Below are 23,127 nucleotides of genomic sequence, written 5' to 3' on the forward strand. Positions count from 1 at the left end.
CCCATAACCCTAGAGGCACTATCAGCCTGTAAGATGATCTAGAGAGCCTTTCCCTTGACTCACTGTGATGGTTTTCACCCCAGACAATGGGGCTGATTGCTCTCTTGCACAGGGGAGGCTCCAGGCAGGGTGCTCTCTTTGTGGGATTAGGTTATCTCAGCTCCCCACCCATCATTGTCTCTCTGTGTTGCTGGTGCTGTTCCTCTGTGCTCCATTGTGTGTGGAGCTGAGACCTTCATCACAGCAATCTGCCTGGTTGACTCCTCCTTGGCCTTCCCAGACCACATAGCAGTGCCAGCTCCTTGCTGCTGCCCAGTATGACCACGCACTGGAGCTCCTGGGAAGAGCTTCTTCCCCATCCAGTCTCACTCTGGCCATCACCTTTCCACGCATAGCTTGGCTGGGTAACAGTAGCTGCGAGGGGATGCTCAAATGGAATGGGACAGATTTGTCCATTAAATTACTTTCTGTCCATTAGCACAGAAAGGAAAAAGAACCTTGTCTTTTCCTAGGAAGTGATTTTTGAGCCCCCTTGCACTAGACTTGCAAGGATACACATGTGCGTTTAGCCACGGTCACCATGTTCTAGACAGGTTTTGTCAGAGCAGACGCTGCTCCCATCTGCCTGTTGAGGGTCTTCAGCGCCTGCTGTGAGGGTGGTGCTTTGCTTCCCTTTTCTTGCCTGCTAATTCAGTGCCAGGACTCTTGGCCCTTGTCAGATAGCGCTAAATGCTGTCACAGGGTAGCACTCACATCTGCTGGGAGCACATGGAAAAGGGAGCATAGGAAAGTACTGAAAGCCCTGAACTCGGCAGGGCAGGAGGAGGAAAAGCCAGCAGAGCTGTCCTCTGCAGACTGCGTTCCCCTCCTGGCACACCATCTGCTCCCCAAATTGGGAACCATCACATGCTTGTTATTCTCCTCCTTGCCAACCACCCTCCCCACATCAGGGCCCCACTCCCACACTTTTTGCCCACATTGAATCTCCCTCATCCCCATCTTATCCTTCCAACTTCTCACACCTGCCTACTTTTCCTCTCAACCAAAAGGAGTTGATAGTGATTGCCAAGCATCTCCCTGGACTGCTGCTTTCCTGCGAGTGAGTATCATCTGCAGCAGGATCTGGGCCAGACCTGGTGCCATGGGTGCCATGCCCTGTGGCAGGGGGTTGGGTCTAGGTGATCTTTAAGGCCCCTTCCAACCCAAACCATTCTGTAATTCAGTGAGGTTGATTCTGTGACGCAGTCGGGTTGGAACTGGATGAGCTTTAAGGTCCCTTCCAACACAAACCATTCTGGGATTCTACGACAGGGCCAGCTGCAGCTCAATGCTGTGGCTTCTCCCAGTCATGTGGCTTGGTGCACCAGGCACACATTGAGAAGGAAGGCAGGAAAGGACTGGAGTTGCTCAGATTTTCACCTCTGTCTCAACACACTCTATTTTGAAAGGGTCTAGGCGGGATTCACAGATCAGAGCATTTCTCTTCCCACTCACTTCAGTCTCTCACACAACAGTGAGCTAGAAAACATCACCCTGTCTGTCTCCCTGGGTCATGTATCCTTCAGAAATGGTTTGTTTTCCCCTAATTTAGAGTACTGGCAGAGAAAAGTATACCAGTCCCAGGAGGGTAACTCTCTGCAAGCATGGTGCTATTCATGGATATTACCTTAAAGCAGAGTCCTGGGCACATGCCTGTTATGCAGCCAGGGACCTGGGTGGGAGAGGAGGGACGGTTTGGCAGCTGTGGATGGAGCAGGCCCTCAGCAGGGAAGGCAGAGCTGGGTGGGGAGCATGTACACTGCATTTCAGAGCCAAATGGGATGTAGAGAGGTGTGGAGCTCCAAGAGGGATGGCCCTGATCAGAGACCCATGCACAAGATTTTAAGGTCCTTTCCAACCCTAATCACTCTATGATTCTACAAAGAGCCTCCTCCTGGTCACAGCTGTGATGGGTTGGTAGGAAGGAGGCAGAGATGGCATCCAAGGAAACAGCAGCTTGGAGATGCTGACATTATTCGAGAAGAAGAAGGAGTGAAGAAGCCTTTGGCATGGCACAGAGGGGACTTGGTAGGGCAGGGAGTTTTTTAAGACTGGGAAAAAATGAGAGCTGTCCTGGTAGACTGGCACGTGGGGTATGTGCTGTGTTCAAGCAGTGCTCTGTGACACCCTAATGCTTAGCACAGGCAAAGGGACCGTTTCTCTTTGAGGAGGAGGTGGCCAGCAATGAGGCACGGTGCCTGAAGAAGACGAGTGGCAGGGCTGTGGCTGTGGCTGTGGCAGTGTCTTGCTGTGTTCTGCTGCAGTGGCAGTGCCCACAGGGCCACCCAGGGAGGGGGACTTGTCCCCATCAGCCATGTGCCACCAGATGCAGCCAAAGGGGAGCTGTGCTGGCTGCCATGACAACTGGGATGGGTCATATGAGCCGCTCCACTTTCTAAATATAAATCTGTTTCGCACAGTGTATGTGCCTCCATGGAAACCAAATGTTGAGCAAGAAAGATTGCATAAAAATGAACAAAATACAGAATGACTCAAAGTATTAGAGGGACAGAGAGAGGCTGTGGGTAATGCTGGCGGGGTTCAGAGGTGTCCCAGGCATCCCATTTCTGCAGGGCACATGTTGGTGGACCCAGAGAGGTCTGCAGGGCATTTCTCAGTGCTGGGATTTTCAAGCCAAACTTGGAATGGACACGAGCATCCCTGCCACCGAGGGTCTTCTGTGTGCTTTTCTCACTAGCAAATTCTGTTTGCGGCCTCAGATGTGCCCAAACACAGACCCCACTTCCTTGACTGCACCACATTTGCCTTGTTTCTGCTTCATACACTTGGTTTGACACACACCTTGGCCAAGTTAGGTATTTACTGTGGGAGTGGTGAGACTCTCACAGGCTGCCTGAGGAAGTTGCGTATGCCCCATCCCTGGCAGTGTTCAAGGCCAGGTTGGATGGGGATTGGAGCAACCTGCTCTAGTGGAAGGTGTCCCTGCTCATGGCAGGGGTTGGAGCTGGCTGAGCTTTAAGGTCCTTTCCAACACAAACCAGGCTGGGATTCTGTGACTCTATGATATATGAAAACTGCAGTTAGACAGAAACAGCAGCTCAGTCATATCAATACAGAGCAAGATTTTCACTGCAGAACAGAGGGCTGTTCTGGTGCAGGTTCACATTCTGGCAGATCTTTGTTGTCTCCTTGTGTTGCTTCTCGCAGGGAGTTTCCCTGCATGTTTTGTCCAGCTTTCTGTCACCAGTGATCCTCCAGCACCAGGCAGGGCACTGCAGGGCTGCTGCTGAGCTGAATCTGCAGCAGGAGTGCAGTGTGACTGAACAAGCAGCAACAACAGGGAGGTACTGCCCCTGCATGCAGGTCAAACTTCTCCCACAGCTAGAGGCATCCCCTTCAGTTGCTCTGAGGCTGCATTGCTCCATTGTTCCATAAAATCATGGAAGAATGTGAATTGGAAGAGGCTTTTGGAGGTCCGTGGTCCAGCCCCCGTATGTTCAGAGTTAGAGCAGGTTGCTCAGGACCTGCATTTGAGGTTTTGGGGTTGTTCTGCTTTACCTTCGGTTGTGCGTTCAGGAGAGCCCCAGGGCTGCACTCTGCTGGAGAGCACTACGAGCTACCTCATCTTCAGGCAGCTCAGGCTTTTAAGTGCACAGATGTTTCCTCCCCAGGATCCTTCTTTGAAGGGGAATGGGGATTTCCTGCATTTTGAAAATGGGAAGTGATTTTCCTCTATTGAGCAAGGCTGAACTAGTCTCAGAGGGTCAGTCAGCATGGGATGGACTGTGTGGTGTACTCTTCAATCCCTGTTGCCTCACTTTGCTGTATAAAACCCCTTCTTTGGCTTTCTTTTTTCCACCACTGGGAGGGGACCATATTGCTATGTGGTCCCAAAGGAATGGGACAAGTCAAGCTGCTGCTAACTTGGTCAAGGAGAAATTAAATAGTTGGAAAGTCAGAAGCTTTGGAGTGGGAGAGGCATCCTCACTGTCTCCCTTCTGGACATCTGCTCTGTTCTGAGCAGGCTCAGCTGGACAAGTACCAGGGCTTCAACGTTTAGGTCATAGTGGTGCTCTTTTTTTGCATGTGTCATCTAATATGTCTGACTCAGTTGTCATTCTCTTCAAACATGATCCTAGACAAGCTGTGCTTAACAGTGCACATATGAAACACTGTTCACTTGTCAAGAGTGTCACCTCTGGGTAGGTTGTGGTGCTGTGGAGCAGCTGCCCTGCCTGCACTGGCTGTCCTCCCTGACTTCCCTAACCCATCACCTGCGGATGCAGGGGGAATGGACCACAGGCAGTTGTCAGGTTCATGTGCTCTGCCCTAAAAAGCATATCCTTCTGCCTCTTCTTGGTGCTGGTGTCATGGACTAGGTGGGTTGACCCCATACGTCTGCTTTTATTTCATATGCTCTATGGTGTATGGTTTGTTGAAGAGCTCCAGTGTCCTTTCTGCTTTGAGAGGCCTTTTGAATTTACTGCTCTTTTCTGGTTCCTTTCTGCTGTGCATATATCGGGAGAATCCTGTCCCTGTGTTTCTGCGGACAGAAACCCATCGCTTGTCATGGAGAATGAGGCCTGTTGGGTGCTGGCTCTTGCCTGTCTCTCTATGTGCCCCTGCTACATGGACTTCCGACCCTAGGAAATCTCGTAGGAGGGAAGTGCTTGTGTTCTTGGGTATGACTGTTTTGAGAGATACTTTGATCCCTTTTCCAGGCAGCAAATAGAGATGCAGGAGGATTTGAGTGTGGTCAGACGGTCTGTGCTCCGCTCACATTGTTCAGATTTCCTGTTTCCTCAACCATGTGCTGCAGGCATCCTTTTCAGGTCCAGAGCTGCCTGTCCACCACCATGCAGCGCCTGGGTGACACTCCCAGTGAGGGGAGTGGCTCGAGTGTCTCTCTCAGCAAATAGGCATTGTGGGATTTGCAAGATTTGGAAGGCAGAAGGGGTTGATCTTCTAAAAAGAAGCATTTAATCTTGATGGAGGAACTTCAACAAGTACAGATCCCCGTGGTAAGCCATTCCAGTCACTACTTATCCTCACAAGTGGCAGATTCTTTTCAGTCTGAGCCTGTCTAGTTTCAACATAGAGTCACTGTCTGCTGTTGTGTTTTTGCTGGTTCAGAATGTTCTCTGCTGATAGCAAAACCTCTTCTCCATCCTCATAAACTGTCCTGGCAATAATTCTCCTAAAGTAGAAACAGGACATCAAAGTACCGGCACGGACTTGCCAGGCCATCCAAGGAAGAGGTGTGCAAGCAGGAGTGCTGCCTCACTTATCCTATGACATGTGGCTGGGCACAGGGTGTGTAAGAGCTGGGTTTGGGGGGAGGTTTGAAGCCTGTTGGGGTGCTGTGCCAGCTCTGGAGCTGGGCTCTTGAACACCATCTGCCGGCTGCTTCCCATCTCTGTGCTGTCTCCTGGCCCCCATCTCTGTCCTGTCACAGCAGCAGGATTGTCTATCATCGCATGCCCAGTTAGCCTGAACTTCTGCCAGGTGGGTGTACAAACGTGGATCCAGTTTAACCGTGATGATGCTTGAAGAAGAGACTGCAGAGGGTCTGGCTGGGACAGGGTCTAAACTCAGTCTTCTGAGTAAGAGTGAGAAAGTCTCTCCTGTGACTGAGATCTGGTCTGGCAGAGAAGGGATGATGTGCTGCCACTATGGCCTCCATGGCAATCTGAAGGAATGCACTGCTGAGTGTGCCAAAACTATGTGGTACTTGATCTATAGCCCCATATGCTACTGCCCAACACCAAGTATTCCAGAGCCTCCTGGTTCCTTTTCTTCAATGAGCATAGAATGATGAGGAAACTCAGATGAAGCCAAGTTTCGTTTCAGTTCCTCCCCTATTTAATTTTCCGTTCCTCTTTCATGTCTGGATTATCAGTTTGGAGCAGAGCTGCTATAGGAGTGGGAGTTCATGTGTGTGGGATGGGATTGCACTGGGACCAGTTAGGGACTCTTAACAGAAGAGTGGTCCCAGCATCCAGAGGATCTTCCTCGGCAGTCCCCATGGAGGGTGGGGAGGAGGAGGGCACAACGTCCTGCCCAACAGTGAGTTGCTGTTCAAGAACACATTCTTCTCTAAAACAAAAGGAAGGGATCCACATATCCATACTCCATGCTCATCCAAGGAAACCACTGCCCCATTTTTTACAAGAACTTCAGCATTTGGCAGCACTGAGGTTTCCCTTGATCATCACTGATAGGGACTGTGGTGTTTGCAATGCTTCTTTGTTGGCAAAATCATAAGCAAACAGAGAAATATTAATAACTCATAATAGAATTATCACCTGCAAGCATAATGGCTTAAATTTGGTCTTTACACTATTTTCATCCAACATTTGCTGGTCACCTCTATACTGTCCACATGCATCTCTTGTCATTGCCTTTGTTTAAGAATACAGCCATGGCATCTGTCTGTAAAAGACCTTGGTTTTCCTGAAGTCCATTAGAGAGAGCTGAAGCAACACTGAAGTGACTCAAAGGATGTTGGGGCAATTGCAGAGCTTCCCTAAGCAAACCATTGGTATCTGGTGCTGACTGTGTGAAATAAAGTAATGCCAGGGGCCCTAAAATTAAGTCTTGACCTACGTGGTACTTGGGATCACTATAGGACCATATTAAGAAAAAGGGATAGCAGGAATGGATAAGACTTCAGTTCCAGAAGGGAAAGCAGGTGTTAAGGACAGAAATTACAAGCCTGCAGTAATAATGTGTGAAATTCAGTACCCTCCAGATTCTGAAACAAAACCCAGGGTTGTATTATCCCAAATTCCTCATTATGGGGTGATCATGCACAGCAGAGATAGTCTGCTGTAACTTTGTTATCTTCAAGGCCAGAGATCTGTGCAGTGAAGCTGAGGGACCCAACCTGCTGCCAAATTCCTCACAAGCTGGTATACTCCTACACTGCAGAGTTTATTTCTTCTTCAGTGGGCTTTGGCAAACAATAAAGGGGGACTATTAATGAGAGAGTTCAGGAGCTGTCCCAGGATATATCCCAGCATTCTGTGCTATTGCTTGGAATATGCTGGGAAAGAGACTGGTTTTGTGGTTCAGAAAATAGTTTGGGGCTATCATGCTTTCTCTTCTCTGCATATGTTACTTGATTCTCAGCCTCTGAAAGGAAAGATGTGGCTTTCTCACCAAACCTGCCTGGTTTGGATAAGGATCGTGTATGGGTAAGGTGCAAAGGCAGCCCCTCAGGAGGTAGACATGGAGACAGAAATCAAACAGCCTTCTTAGCTGTTAACTGCAGTTACTGGGGTGACTGCACTGGTCAGACTCTTTCCAGGAGTTCTGTTTCCTGCCCTGTGTTTCATTACATTAGCTGAAACTGTAGTGAGGTGAAACTGAGAGAGATGTGAGATGGAAAAACTCCCCTGCATGGCAAGTCCCAGAAGCTGAACAGGATGAAAAGGATGACTGCATAAACCAGCTTCTGTTTGTAAGGTCCATGTGATGGAAGTACGTATCAATGCCATACACCAGTGCGCTGGTCTGCATCACCTGCACAATGTGATGCTTCCAGGGATGTAATGTTTGGGAAACCTGCAGTGAGGTATTTTCAGTCTTGACTGAGAGTAAAACCAAATAAAAGGATGATGCTGTATATTAAGGCTGTACTGAAGGTGTCACAGTTGTGTGAGCAAGTGCCTTGGGTAGTGCCAATATATGGCTGTAAAGAACTGGAAATAAGTTGGAGCCATGTTAGAAGTGGCATAGCATAGTGAAACAAAGCACTTCTGTAAACACTCATATCACAGAATCACAGAGTGGTTTGGGTTGGAAGGGACCTTAAGGCTCATCACAGCTTCTCTGGGCACCCTGTGCCAGCGCCTCAGCACCCTCACAGGGAAGAGCTTCTGCCTAAGAGCTCAGCTCAGTCTCCCCTCTGGCCGGTTCAAGCCATTCCCCTTGGCCTGTCCCTACAGGCCCTTGTCCCAAGCCCCTCTCCAGGTTTCCTGGAGCCCCTTTAGGCACTGGAGCTGCTCTAAGCTCTTCCTGGAGCCTCTTCTTCTCCAGGCTGAACAAGCCCAGCTCTCTTAACTGGTCTTAACAGTCCGAGCTTGCTTCACAGCAATCAGTTCATTCCTAGAGCTGGTCCATCCTGTGCAATGTCTCAGGCATGTAATCATATCATCTCATAGGTCTGTTTCAGTTGGAGAAGACCTCAATTAATGCAGAGATAAAACTGGGATAGCTTAATTTTTCTATAATGAGGTATAATATTTTCATTAGTGAGACTCAGAGGTTTCACAGAAAGCTGAATGAAAGTGAGGTGTTTCAGTGGCATCTATGGAAGGGTCCCAGCCCATCTGATCACAGAACAGGCATGGTTGTGCTAGCTTTACTAAGACAAGATTTTCGTGTAGTGCATTTTTAGGCAATAGAATATCACTAAGAATAATGAGAACATGTGCCTTTGAGTAGGCTAATGTGCAAAGGAAGTTTTCACTTGTATCATAAGCTGAGATCAGGAAAAAAAATCAAATAGTAACATAAACTGTGAAAGCTTCTGCTTTCTCACATGTACAGCAGGGTGAGGGGAACTGTAAACTGGTAAGATTAAACCTTAGAGAGCAGAAACACATGGGGTAGGAATAGATGGCTGCTATCCTACTGATTAATTCTGCATTAACTGTGTTGGCCATTGGCATGCAAAGCATGAGATTTGAGTCACACACCCCATAGAGTCCCTTTGTATCTCCTAAGCTAACTTGTTCTGTTGGGATTGGGCTGGCTGAGTCTCCCAGGCTGTATTTCTGCTCTAGGAGGGGAGCTCAATCCTAACCAGCATAGACTGCGTCTGAGCTGCAGCAGTGAGACAGTGTTCACACTGGCCTTAGGCTGCCTTGGAGCCTGTGACCTGTCTGTGTGAGTACGCCTGATGCGGCACGAACACGAGATCATTCTCAAGTTCAGTGCCTCCTGAGGGCCATTGCAATCAGCGCTTTCTGACACTAAAGAGAAACATAAAATAGATTTTTGGCTCCGAAATCATTACATGTTCCTTTTATTCCAGATTGTAACACAATTGGAATTTCACTCAGACTGAATGTGTAGAAGGACACATCACCGGTTTCTTTCTGTTGGTACTGTTCACATGTCTGTCAGTGTTTGAATATTGCATTCAGCCAGCAGCTGAAACTGTTCCCTGGACGTGGCTGCCTGTGAACCTAGTGCAGTCACTTCAGACCTGTGCCCCCCATGTCAAAAAGCATTTCCTGAACAGAGATTAGTTTCCATGGGATAAATAATTCCATTTCACACATTTTCCCTTGTTCTTTTGTATTCCTTCCTTTGAAGGCAATGCAAACAAACAAACAAAAAATGAGTACATCACATGCCTGGTTTGCCTTAGGGAATGTGGAAAGGCAAAGTGGAGCTCTCTGGATGTGAGCCAGGAGGAGGCTCTTGGGTTCATAGCTGCAGCACCATAGGGCTGCAACTGGCAATCTTTAACCATGCATCATATCTCTCTACCTCTTCCTTATTCACTGTTCCTGACTGAAAGGACCAAATGGGGTTCATGCCGCCTTTGGGATGAAGCCGCCTTTGCCAGCCTCACATCAAGCAGCTGCTGTAAATCCCAAGCTACCAAGAAACCACTAGAGCTACTGTGAAGCAGGAAACAGTACAGGGGGTGCAGTGTAATGGGACCGTTGCTTGCACTTCAGCTTCACCTTTTTATTTTCCTTGCACTCTGAGCCTGCACTGAGGGGAGAAGATGTACAGCCGAGGTGGCACCTGAACCCCGGAAGCAGTTCTGTGTGTACCTGGAGAGCAGGCAACACCATGACCCTCATCTCCTGCTGTTCTGATGATATGGATCACTCCTAGCAACCTGACTCCTTGTGATCCTGTGTGTGGATTGTATGGATCCAGACTGTGTCTAGATCAGTAATGTACGCATTGATAATTACAAGCATTATTTGTATATAATCAGCATACTGATAAATCCACTTCAGCACACTGCTCCTGTAGACAACATGAATTTGTAGTGTTTCTTCTTAAAATGTCTGAAGGTGATGGTGTCCCTGTAAATTAAATTGGGGCAGCACCTCCATGAGCAAGTGCTTTGACCCACCATTATATCCACATGAAATCAGATGAGTGCCAGATGCATGCCTTTCTTTCCCAGGCAGTTATTTTACACTTAGCATTTTACTGCTTAAAGAGAGGAATTTTCATAGTCAGGTCCAGGTGCCATGGGACATTAAATACAGAGGGGTTTAATTTCTCTCCCAAAGGATGTTCTGTGTAGCCAGTGCTCTGAGGGAAGGTTTCTTCATGTTCTGGACAAAGCTAGGATAGATTAGAGGAGAAATGGACTAAAAGTGTTTGGATGCATTGCAATCTCTAGAATGCCAAACCACATGGTCCCTTTCCAGATTGTGTCTGGTTAGATTTTACATTATCTAGGTATTGATTTAATAGGTTGGGGTTTTTCTCTTTTCTCAGCAGAAACCCAGAAAAGCAGCTCCTCAGGCAGAAGATACCTTGAATGGCCATCTTCCCCCCGGCTGGCAGAGCTATATGTCACCCCAGGGACGAAGGTACTATGTGAACACCTTCACGAATGGTAAGTGGGGGTGGAGGCTCCTGTAAATATGTCACTCTACCAGTACAGATCTGTTGTAGGAAATTGGCTCTGAAGTTGATTTTGATGACAAAGTAGGCCCCGAGTCAAAGGAGTTAATATGACCCTGTCACCATATGAAAGACCATAATTATAAGAGGATTTAGTATTCTGATTGTCTGTCATCTTCATCCCGACCATTAGAAGACATCTGAAGCTTTTACAGAAGATAAGAGAATGTAAAGTAGAAACACCCCTGCCATAAATGTTTTAGAATATAAACCCCTGTGAAGGGTAAATTTTTTTACCACATTCCTTACTTCCTTTTGCTTTAGCTGGAGGCCTGTGTGTCTATATATGTGCATGCTTTAAAAAGTTTGGTAGAACGTCAGGTATCACTAAAGCATTGCTAGGGGAAAACAGAAAGAGTTAATTAAAAAGGTGCTTGGTCAGGGTCAGATTGCCCATGAAGACAAAGGAAGAAAACCACCCTATTTTGGGACGTCAAAGACAGAATTTCCAGTGTATATTTGTGTGTTTTATTCACTGTCATGCTAGTAGAGAAGCAGGCTTAACTAATGATCTTATCAGCTGCTGAAGACCTGTCAGACTGGTACCACCCCCAGCTTACCTAAGTGTACCTGCTTTTCTCATCATGACCTCACAACAGCATTGCAAAACAGAGACTTGTGACCAGCAAAACCAGATTGCTTTAGCAAAAAGAATGACAGAATGACAAAGGAGGAGACGATATCAAGAGTTCATGTTGTTCATAACGGAGTCAAAGCCATCAGGGGTGACCACTGGCGTTCCATTATCTGACTCACTGTGAGTGCAAGGAGGGCCATGGGCTGTCATGTGCCTCATGGTCCATTCAGGGGCTGATGTGTTTTATTGCAGAAGGCTTCGGCTTAAAACTTGGACAAATAATGATTTACCTGAATTTTACACACTGACATCTCGTAGCACCCTCCAGGAGGTACATTACCATGAAACACTGCCTTCATTTTCAAGCAGAGTCTGCTCTGGCTCATGAGCAGCATCCCCTGCATGGCTGGGGAGATCAGCAGGAGTTAGATATCCTGTCCCCACTGCAGTTCAGAGGTGGGTGAGGAGGTGATTAAACTCAGTGCTGAGCCATTATGGTGGTGGAGTTATTCACATGCACTGGGTTGAGCTCGGATAAAACCATTAAGAAGCAGAGCCTGGTTTTCATGTGATAAAACTCTTCATTTGCAGCCTCCATGAAGTCAGTGCAGCATGCAAAGCTTGCTGTCTTACAATGGGATTGCACCTTGACTGTCAGGAAGTATTGTTTGGCTTTGAGCCATATGATAAATCAAAGACAGTATGTCTAAAGCTCCATTCCCCATCTTTCGTATGGTAGAGCTGCATTAGCCTGGATAATGTTTATTAGAAGCTCATAGACTGGACAGCTCATTTGAGTGCACCTTCTGCCTTGTCTCAACTGCTTATTTGTCCTGTCACTGCTGCAGTGCTGCTGGGATTTTCAAGATGAACACTGGCAGTGTTCGTTATGGGGACATGGTGCCAGCACATATCTCTCTGTGGCCGGTGTGTCTAAGTGGTTTAATTGTGGTTTTTTTCCACTTCTGTTTTTCTCAATCACCTATACCTGCTTTGCTGGAACTAGCTGTTGTTAATACATCGTTTTATTAGAATTGTACATTAACATAGCTGCACTGGAAGGTGAGTTTGAGGTAACTTGGTTAACAGCAAGGCCCTGTTTCCTGAAGATTGTGGTTTCAGTTGTGGGACCTCAGCCCTCCCAGGGCCTTCTGCTGCGTGGAGCAGGTGGAGAGCTGGCACCAAAGGGCTGGACCTTCCAACGCGCAGCAGAACAGTGGGACACAGACTTGGACTGTAAGGTTTACAGGGGCCTTGTTACACTGGGCTACACTGAAAAGTGACTTTGTCTACTTCTTCATTTAGAATCTTCTGACAGAGAGCTGTGGAAAAACCACAACTACACTGTGGGTTTTCCTTCAGGGCTGATGTTAGGTAGCAAATGTAGCACTGTGTTTTTGGTTAACAGCACTCTGCAAGCTCTCCTATAGCCTGAAGCCCACAAATCCATGTTCTTGCTTTCTTTTTATACATGTAACACATCTCTCTTAGGCATTGCTATCATTCATGCTCCCTTTGGTCATCCCTTCCATCATGTGTCTCGTGCATGTGGGTAGAAGAGAGACATTTATCTCAGCCTTATGGTAAGCATATGTGGAAGCTCCAGGCATCGAGTTCATTGTCTGTTCTTATAAATGTCAGATCTGGACATCCACAGAGTGGCATGTCCTTCTCTTGGAGCACTCCAGCTGTCCTGTGTGCCCAACCAGTTACCCTGTCAGTCAGTGAGAGGCATATTCCAGTGTGTGGGGTGGGTATGCACCAAGCACAGGGCTGTGGCTGAGCCCTGCGTGGGATAAGATCACAAGAGAGCATCCCATTGACTCACTCTGGGGCCTTGCTAGCACCCACCACCTTTCTGAAAATGAGTGCTAGCAAAAGCAGGGTTTCTTGACAGGTTCATGGCAGTTTCAGTACTTCCATCGCTGACAAGCAGTGGTGGGAAGAGGTGTGTGCCCTCTCCTGTGGTAGAGTTGTGCCTAAACATTTATACATCCTCCAGGCAGGGCAGGTCTGTGAGCAGAGTTGCCAAAGGCAGCTCACTTACAGGTCCTAAAAGCAGCAAAGGCAGTTTGAAAGCAGGCTGGATAGAAAGCAAACTAAAGGGGACCACGGATAAATTAAAGCAAGATGGTGCAAAACTGCTTGGCAGGTCATACTTAGAGCATGGTAATCAATGGTCCCTTGTCAAAGGGAAGTTTGCATGAAGGAAATCCTGCAGGGATGTGCCCGAGGTATCGTTCTAGTTTGTATTTCCAGTAATGAATGGCATGTTGACATTGAGAGCACTTATTCAAACAGTCTATTTAAACTGAATCTGGGAGAGAACATGGTGTGCTGCACAGAACAGGCTCAGAATTCACAAGCCTCCTGCAGCTGAGGGCATGCTGGAAGACTGGGATGCTGTTCTATAAAGATGCACTTAAGATTGAAGAGTTAATCTGAAATAATTAAGTGACAAAGACAGATGAAGGAGCAGTTTACAGACAAAGACGTAGGGGCTCTGGAGGACCTAAAACTTGAGTGTGAGCCAGCAGTGTTGTCCTAGAATACAAACAAGCAGCATTTTCCACTGTATAAATAGGAATGTGGTCTGGGAGGCATGAAGTAAGCATCCAACTTTACAAGGAAATTATAAAGCCTCAGCTGGAATATTTTATCTTGTTTGGACTTTACACTTCAGGAAAGATGTGAGCCAGTTGGATGAAGTCCAGAAGAGAGTAGCAGGAATGATGGGATATGTGTAAAACATGGCCTGTGGGCAAATATTAGAGATGGGTCTGTCTGCCCTAAGAAAGCAAAGTGGGGACATGAAAGTAGGCTTCAAATGCATAAAATGCTGTTGCAGAGAAGACTGTTCTAAATGCCTGTCATCACTAGAAGACACAGTAACACACTTCAGTTGCAATGGGGACAACTAGCTCTTCCTAGCTCTCTTAAGATAGTAAAGTGTGGGAGTAGGGAGTTGTCGGGGAGTCTGTATCACTGGAGGTCTCTAAGAGCAGGTTACACAAAATGATGAAGTCACGTTGGCCTTGTTTTGGGGCACAGCAGGGACAAAATGATTTCCTGAAATCCCTGTCAGGCCTGTTCTTTCAGTCTGTAAAGCCTAACCTATATGAAAAGTGTTTATCAGTGCAGAGGGTGACAAACGCCTGAGACTCACATGGGAGTTGTTCTTTATTTGGTGTCTTTTTGTTTCCCCAATTTTAAGTACATCACATCTAACTTAGCTGCTGTCACTCAACTGCTGCTTTGCTTTTTCGGGTTATCTAAGTCAAAGAATCTTGATATGAGTTCAGAGGAAGGTTCCTCTGAATATGTAAATAAATTAATAAATATCCCCACTGTGCTTTGGGGTAGATGCTGCTTCTGTCTGGACAGTCCTGCCCTCCTGCTCCCTAGGGAAAGGCAAAATTAGCCAGCAATGCACAGGGCAGTGGCAGCCAGTGGGCTCCACACCATGCAATCTGCTGGAATGGAAGCAAGGAGGGGACATGGCCTTTGAAGAAGGTCAGCAAGCAAAAACTATACAAGTTTTGATGCTGTGGGGCTCTGTGCTGAGCCCTTGGTGTAGCTCTTCTGAAAACAGGAGGTATTAAGGTGACCAGCCCATCCAACATCAGTCTTTCTGAAATTGCTTGGCACTGCCCCATCTCTGCTCCACCATTTGCTCCCCTTCTCAAATGTTGTAGAAGCCTTTTTTTTCTTGGATTAAGTAGTTTTTTTTCTCTTGGCGCTTGAGCTGTTCAGAGATGGGAACTCATGTATTCATTCCCTTTCCTGGGGAGGGGAAATGGGATTGCAGGGGCAAGCAACACCTTGATCCTTTTCAGCCTTCAAAATACAGCAGAACTCTCCCCTCCTTGTGAGGCATTAATATCATGGCCAGTTGTTTCCAGTGGTGAGTGTCCTTCCACATGGTGATTATCTGCCTGTGCTATCCATACATCTTATCTGACCATAATAGTATTTCCACCATGCATGTTGTTTTGTGGTCTAAGTGACTTTACATGAAAAACACAAGGAAATTGGTTCACAACTGAAAAGAAATAGAATTTATGAGACAGTGTTCTTATGTGGGAAAAAAAAAGGTCTTAGAAAAATCTGTAATGATGGAATTGGGATGACTGTAGGGAATAAACAGATTTGCACAGCCAACAAAGACAGCACATTCCTGTCTATCTCCACTTGACAGTCCAACCAAATAAACTATCCACATATATCGTCCTTTGAAACTGGTTGGACTCAATCCTGAAACCATTTTTAAGGCCTCTGACCTGTAAAAGTTCTGCAGAATGAAGCCCAAGAGAATTTCAATATACCTAAAATTTGTTCAGACAGTATGGCCTGCTATAGGAAGCTTGAGTCTGCATCAGTTACATTACAGTCAGGATGCCTGCTGCATAACTTTTGCAACATCTACAGACATCCAAGCTTGTCACAGCAAAACATAAGAAGGAGGACAGAGAAGAGAGATAGCAAGCCACTCTAAAATACCTGGAACACCCTTCTCTGTAGCTGTCATGGTCCTTACTTTGCATCATTAACTTTGCAAGGAGTCCTGTGCTGTCTGGAAGGACAGTCAGGATACATCTCCTGGGATCTGGAGGATTAAGTGCATGTTTGTGCTGTTTATAATCAGCGAGCAAGATAATAAGCTGGAGGGATGTGTGTGTGCAAAGGAGTGCCCATCAGAGTCCGCAGTACTAACTGGCCTCTAGGATGTTTACTTCTGTGTCCTTAGATAGGTTTCACCACCCCTATTGATGTCTGAGCAGGGCAGAGGTTGATTCAGCTGACAAGGTACCATCCACAGGGTGGACAACTCCATTTAAATGGGATCTTCTAGTCTCACCATTTATCCATGAAAGGAAATAATTACCTTTACCTCCCTTTTGTCTGTCTGAAGTAGGTGTCTGGAGTAGCTTATGTGAGCTACACCCTGGAAGTGCCAATCTTTTTTTATTGACTCTAAGGAGAGCTTCCCTGACAACCCGGACTCCACAGACAGGTAAAACTGGCTGCAGTGAATCTCACCAGACCTGAGTTTGCAGCATAGAACTGAAGGGGAACTTAAAAAATGTCCTCACTTTTCTTTTATGGGATGATCAGGGGCTGGAGCACCTCCCGTATGGAGACAGGCTGAGAAAATTGAGGCTGTTCAGTCTGGAGAAGAGAAGCTGCGTGGAGACCTCAGAGCAGCTTCCAGCGTCTGATGGGGGCCTGTAAGGATGCCAGAGGGGGATTCTTCATCAGCGACTGTAACGATAGAACAAGGGGTGATGGGTTCAAACTGAAACAGGGGAGATTTAGGTTAGATATAAAGAAGAAGTTCTTCCCTATGAGGGTGCTGAGGCACTGGCCCAGAGAAGCTGTGGCTGCCCCATCCCTGGCAGTGTTCAAGGCCAGGTAGGACAGGACTTGGAGCAATGTGGTCTAGTGTGTGGTGTCCCTGCCTGTGGCAGGGGGTTGGAACTGGATTATCTTAAGGTCCTTTCCAACCCAAACCATTCTATGATTCTACAGTTACTGCCCCTTACTACTCCTATAGTAGAATGCAGCCATGATGCAGCAGAATGCAGCAGGCACAGAGAGGGCTGCACAGTGAAATAGCCTCTTCCCATCACATCCTATAGTGTGAGCACACCTCCCTTCACACCCAGCATGTCTGCCCTGGCTTCCTTCCCCAGCAGCATGTAGAATACACAGCACATCTGTAAAATGCCACACCCCATTTCTACACTTCATTCCTACAGCTGTTGCAAACATCCCGGCGTGCTCACACATGTACACACACACACATCTGCACAGGTGCTCATGCTTCAGAGGAACAGCACTTTGGGAGAGATTCAGTGTCTGAAAAGCTGCAGTACTCCTGGGGATTACCTGGGTAACAGGAGCTGGAAGGCCAGGCCAACAGCTCTGCAGACCAGACCAGGGCAAAAATGTTTATCCAGGGGCAGGATGCCTTGACAGGTTCAGGAAACGTCAGAAATACGATCTGTTGGTACAGGAATGGTTGCAGAAAGAAATATGTCTTTAGATACCGTCATTGCACAAGTGGCTGGCAGGAAGGCAGTGGAAAGGCAAGGCAGGATGTGCAAGTACAGCTTCAGGGGTGTCTCAGGAGGAGAACACCTTCCACATAGCACACTTTGCCTCGTTCAAGGTAGCCACAGCATGTGGCTTAGAGCTGGGCAGAGAGCAGCTCAAGTGTTAAAAAGCTGTAAGCCCTGGAGTTTTTCTATGTCCTGGAAACTACTGGGTCAGAGCTGAAAAAAAACAAGCATTTCTGTGTGCAGTACTTGCAGGTTTTATTCAGCAGAGGGGAAACCTTTCCGCTGTTGGAGCAACGAATGGGAGACCAGTGGTTACCCTGAGAAGTCACTCTGAGGTTTAACAAGGCTTTACATCAGCAAAGAGTGGGGGGCTCCAGCCTTTGTCCATCTGCACTCCTTGTGTTCATGGGTCAGCCCTGCTGTTGACCTGCAAGGAGACACATGAAGTAAGGTCTCCAGAAACTGCCAGTTATCTTGTGGCCTTCATATTTCAAGTGAGCTGGCTCAAGCCCCAGCCTGACACATCACCCAGTGCTTTATGCACCCTCCTCCATCTGTGTGAGCGTTGTTCTATGTGGCATCACAGAAGTAAAGCGGTGTTTACGTAGAGGTGCTGTAGACCTCTGCCAGCCCCTCAGTGGCCTGTGTCCACCATGCAGCTGAGATTGCCTGTACAGGGATATCCCTGCCTATTCCTTTCCCAAGACAGGTACCACTGCAGCAAGTCAGCAAGAAGCTCAGTCATTTTGCTGGAAATTCAAGAAATAAATGTCCCCAGCGGGTCTGGGTTGCAAAATCACTGTGTGAAGCTTTCAAAACCTTTAATGTACATGAGCTGATGGGGAGACTGTGAATAGGAAGAAACTCTGTCTGGGAGAGAGGGCAGAGTGTGCTGAGCACATCTGGACAAGCTGTGGGTCTTTTGGAGGCAGGTGCAATTTAGATGAAGTAATTTCTGCTCTGTATCTCTCCTACCTTGACAGTCCCTGTGAAATAACGAAGGGTATTTTACTTGCTGCTGGTTTGGGGTGGGTTGGCAGCAGGCTTCTAGCTGGCGTTTCCAGAGCCCAAAGCAAGGACAATAGCACTGCTCTTCCCACTTGCATTGCTTTACAATGCTTCATATTTGGCCCAGGCATCAGGATCACTGATACCATGTCTTCAACTTCATGCAGCTTACTACAGCAGAGCCTCTGTGTTTTCCCAGGATTACATGTGCCCAGAATGCACAGCTACTCTGTGGTTAGCCGTGAAGTTGCTCTGTGCCTGTGGGAGTGGTTTACAGCTCTGTGTGGGTGGTAGATTCAGCAGGAAAATATTTGATTATGCTGAAGAAATCCTGTGATGTGCTGCAGCTGTAATACCTCTTGTATTAGTCAAACAATAGCACGCCAGCTACCTTGCCCATCACATTAAAGATGACTTATATACTTCTGACACAAGCGTGTGTGTGGCATGCTGCCATCCTGCATTCTCAGCTGAGGTCAGCCTTACATGGTGTGTCCTTATATCCAGGCTTTTCTTGTTTGTGGTGTTGTGTTCTGCCCATTTACTAAATGGCTTTCTGTCTCTTGGAAAGCGGGAATTCTGCTTTCACATTATCTCAATCCTAATCAAGGTCCATATAGTCTCATGGTCACAAACATCATTAGTAGAATGCCACCTGCAACAGCAGGGGTTGGGGCAGGGACTGAAATGTGTGGCTGCAAGCAGTCATTTCTGTGACAGGAATCTCAAGTCCAGCACTTCCGAGTTTTAGGAACATTTTCTTGATCTCCCTGAAAAAAATATGTATTACTTAAGTGTCCTCCTGGTACCACCAGCCATCTTTCCTGTTTCTGTGCCCTGAGCACCCTTTCCTGCTTACTTTGATTTACCCTTCACCTTTCTTTCGCTGATGCTCCTAACTCCAAGCAAGTTTTTGATCCAGCTGTGCAACCACTGCAACCTGAAGCCTGCCCACTGACCCCAGGAAGAGCAGAAACAACAGACTGTGCTTTTCTAGGTGGCACTCAAACAATAGGTGAAAATTCAGTGCTGTAAACGCATTGCATTTCCCTCACAAACCCAGTGCTTAGGGACCTTCAGCATCCTGTGGCTAGTGAGCAACCAGGTCCTTTCCATCCAGCGTGGTGCTGTCTTTGTCTTGCAAGTAAATTTCCCAGCACCAAACTAGTATCTACTAAAAAACCATCCTGATCTGAGGGGTTGATCACTGACATATCTAAGCCCCATTGGAAACCACAGCTGGAAACTCCAACAACCTAATCCTCCTTGTGCCTTGCCCATGGGCTGTTGTCATGAGCAGTACCTGGCAGAACATGGGCAGAACAACCTGGTCTAGTGGAAGATGTCCCTGCCTGTGGCAGGGGATTGGAACTGGATGAGCTTTAAGGTCCCTTCCAACCCAACCCAATTCTATTGAGTCTGTAAAACATGGCAACAGTGCTGGTGGTCATCTTGTATGTGACACCTTTGTGATTAGGACACTCACCAGGTCAGAGAATACCCATGGAAACTCAAAGGGACTTCTGTGTGTTTTGATGTTCTCCTAAAATTCATCATTCACTACATTTATGTCTCATAGCTTCTGTGGAATGCCAGACCTGAGAGCACTGTAGCATTAGTGTGTTGCAAGATCAACTATTCTTTCCACAGACATACAATTTTTAAGCATTGTAAGCACATAAAAAGGATTAAAGCAATTAAGATTAAGAAGCACCAGGTACAGTAAGCACCAGCTTACTGCACCATTGTAAGCTAGACCTATACCAAGAATATAAAAGCAATTTTAATAAAGGCTTGGTAATTGGAGGATGACAACAGATGAAGTAGGAGAATTTCCTACCCTGTGATCACACAGAGATATCTGCACTTTCACTGGTGCTGCCGTGAGTGGGGAAAAGAACAGGGTAAATACACAGAATGCCTAATTCTGCAGAGGAAATGTATATGAGATCTGTCCTGGCAGAAAAAGCACAGCCTGGAATGAATTTGGCTAAGGGTGCCACTAAGGCTGTTGATAAGTTAGTCATTTTGGAACTTTACCTCCAACCTTTACCAAATCTCAAGCTCTTTATTTTCAGAGAATAAACAAGATTTATTTTATCTTTGCTTGATTAAAAAAGCAACCTCAAAGTGAGCTGAAAACAGTCCATTTTTTTAAGGCAGGTGACTCAGTAGTTCATTTAAATAGGTATGTTCCCAGAGTTCCTGTCAGTACACCCTGTCCCATCCCTGAGATCCAGAGTACACATATCAGCCTGAGGATCAACAGTCAGATGCATTAGAGGGGGTCTATACTTGAAGACAACCAGGACTGCAGTGCTGGAAGGCAGTGAGGCAGTTCACCACTTGAGACAATTCTTGCCTCTTTTGAAGTACTTGCTAAACCTGAATTGAGAGAGCAGTGGATGGAAGGAATATAACCATGACCTACTGTAGTACTTCCCCTGCCTGATACTTTCCCATCTCTCTGAGTCAGTTAAGGAGCCTGGAAGGATTTAGTCTGTGGGTTGAGGTTTTTCTTTCATTTCTCACCAGCTACGGTCAACACCTGCTCCAAGTAAACTTATGAACTGTAGCTCCAATAGTGAGCCATCTGTGGAAACACCAAAGAGGTATCAAATATTTTTATTATATATTTTGTCTTGTACATATAAAACTTTTTAGTGACAGTTTCTCTCTGATACAGGATGCTCAGCTAAAGGGTGATAAAGAAACCTGCCCTGGTAAAGTGGCCTAAAACCTAGAAAAACTAAGTGTGTCTCAGACAATGTTGGAAATAGCATTATTATCACTGCTAAGCCTACAGTGAAGGGCTCAGTTTTGTTGCACAGTGTTTGCAAAAGGAGGGGCATGGTACAGTTCCCAGTGCTCATTTTGAGAGATCAAGTAAGGACTATTGTCAGCAGCTTTTCCCATGCTGTTGAGGTAGTGATAAGCACCTCTATCCTCAACACATGGACGAAAGATTTCAAGAACTCTTGGATGGTGCCTGTATCCATGGTGCTAATTTGGGACTGAGGATATGGCAGCCTTAGATGATTTTAATTGAACTGCCTGTAGGATGGAGGTGGATTTCAGTTCTGACACGGCAGCTCGTGCTGAAGTAGTTCATGTACTACGTGGTGCTCTGCTTACAGCACTTGTGAGATTAAATCTCCCATGCAGGTGCAGAGAGATTTGCATGTGTCACTTCTGCTGCTTTTCTTGTCTCTCTTCATTATGAGCATGAAGCAAAGGTCAGGGTCCTGGGAGGCCCATGGAGGAGTGTGACTTTGCAATGCAATGGGAAGACTAGCATCTGAAGGATCATGCTGCAGTTCAGAGGCTTGTGCATGGGCTGGTTGTTTGGGCCTTCGGAGGTGATATTGCTATAGGTGACCCATAGGTTCCTTTCTGCAGGGGTCACTGGATCAAAATGTTGGAGCATAAAGATGAGAGAGCTGTTGTGCTGAATCAGGACAGTCCTCACACTCTGCAGGAGGTCAGGAGGGGTGAGCAGGATGGTTCTTCCTAGCCTGGAGTTAATTCTTTGGACCTCATCATTCCAATGAAACAAAATCTTGTGCTACAGAATAGGAGGAAAACATTTTCCTTGTACTCTCATTCCCCCATTCATCGGCTTCAGAAGTTTTGAATGGTTTACTCCAGTCTTAGGGCATTGCAAGTGATTTCTCCTCCTTACATGCACAAACCCACACTCCCCCTGACTTTCCTTTAGGCTGTTTTCTCCCACACACAATACCATGAAATTAAAGTGCCATGAAACCCCTTCTGATTCATCACAAATGTGGGGAAGATCTTAGTCAGGAAGGGGAGATAAGGTGTGAAAGCACTGACTGCACTTTGTTTCCGGCTGCTGAGGTTTCCTTCCAGCAAAGCCAGCTTCAAACAGTCTGGAGGCTTGGACTGGGGACTGCAGTATTCAGCTCTTAAAGGAAAACCTGTTTCCAAATCAGGGCTGTTTATACTCCCTTCCACTCACAGGTCCAACCAATCTTTGCACTGTTAGGAGCCACAGCCAGGCTGGAAACCTTGCTAAAAGCCTAGAAACATGCAGGGGAGCAGCAAAGGAAGGACAAGCGATTAGCAGACTATCTGCACATAGGGGTGGTTCCTACATGCCATTGGCAAAAGCAAAGTGAATCCAAAAACAATGAGGTAAGACTGTGGGGCCTGTTCTACCCTAGTGCAAAAATCACTTCTAATCCTTCATGTTTTAAGGAATAGTTTGGGAGCAGCTCTGTGGAAACAGGCCTGGTGGACAAGCTCAGTAGGAGCGAAGAATGTGCTGCTACAACAAAGAAAGCCAACAGGGTGCTGGGGAACATCAACAAGGGCATCACCAGCAGAGATAAAGATGTCATTGCCCCACTATACTCCGCTCTTGCCAGGCCACACCTGGAATACTGTGTTCAGTTTTGGTTCCTGCTATACAAAAAAGATGTGGATGGGCTGGAGATGATCTAGAGAAGGGCCACAGAGATGGTCAAAAGACTGGAAAGCCATACATGTGAGTAAAGGCTGAGAGAACTGGATTTGTGTCACTGTGTTCCAGTATTTAAAAGATGTTTACAAAGAAGATGGAGACTCGCTTTTTACAAGGACTCATGGAAAAGACAGGGATAATGTCTTATTAATAATAGAATGTATCTCACAGGTTACTCCTGGTGAGATTCTAATTGGACACAGTAGGAAAATTTTTCACCATGAGAACAGTCAGCCACTGGAATAATCTCCCCAGGGAAGTGGTGGATTCCCCAGCACTGGACACTGTTAAGATTCAGCTGGACAGGGTGCTGGGAATCTTTTCTC

General features: G+C 46.7%; 1 protein-coding gene across 2 annotated transcripts in view; it reads left to right on the forward strand.

Annotated features, from left to right (window-relative positions):
* Positions 1–23,127, forward strand: part of GAS7 (growth arrest specific 7) — a 90,626-nt gene that overhangs the window by 23,941 nt on the left and 43,558 nt on the right. The window contains exon 2 of one of the 2 annotated variants that reach the window (XM_061367015.1): positions 10,483–10,600. In XM_061367015.1, the coding sequence (XP_061222999.1) occupies positions 10,483–10,600 (118 nt within the window). Of the gene's footprint in view, positions 1–10,479; positions 10,601–23,127 lie in introns of both variants that reach the window. The other variant, XM_061366942.1, reaches the window with a different exon arrangement.

This window comes from Neopsephotus bourkii, unplaced genomic scaffold (assembly GCF_033783945.1).
Source record: "Neopsephotus bourkii isolate Nb327-2 ecotype Australia unplaced genomic scaffold, CSIRO-AGI_Nbou_v1 NB_5, whole genome shotgun sequence".
Taxonomy (NCBI): Eukaryota; Metazoa; Chordata; class Aves; order Psittaciformes; family Psittacidae; genus Neopsephotus; species Neopsephotus bourkii.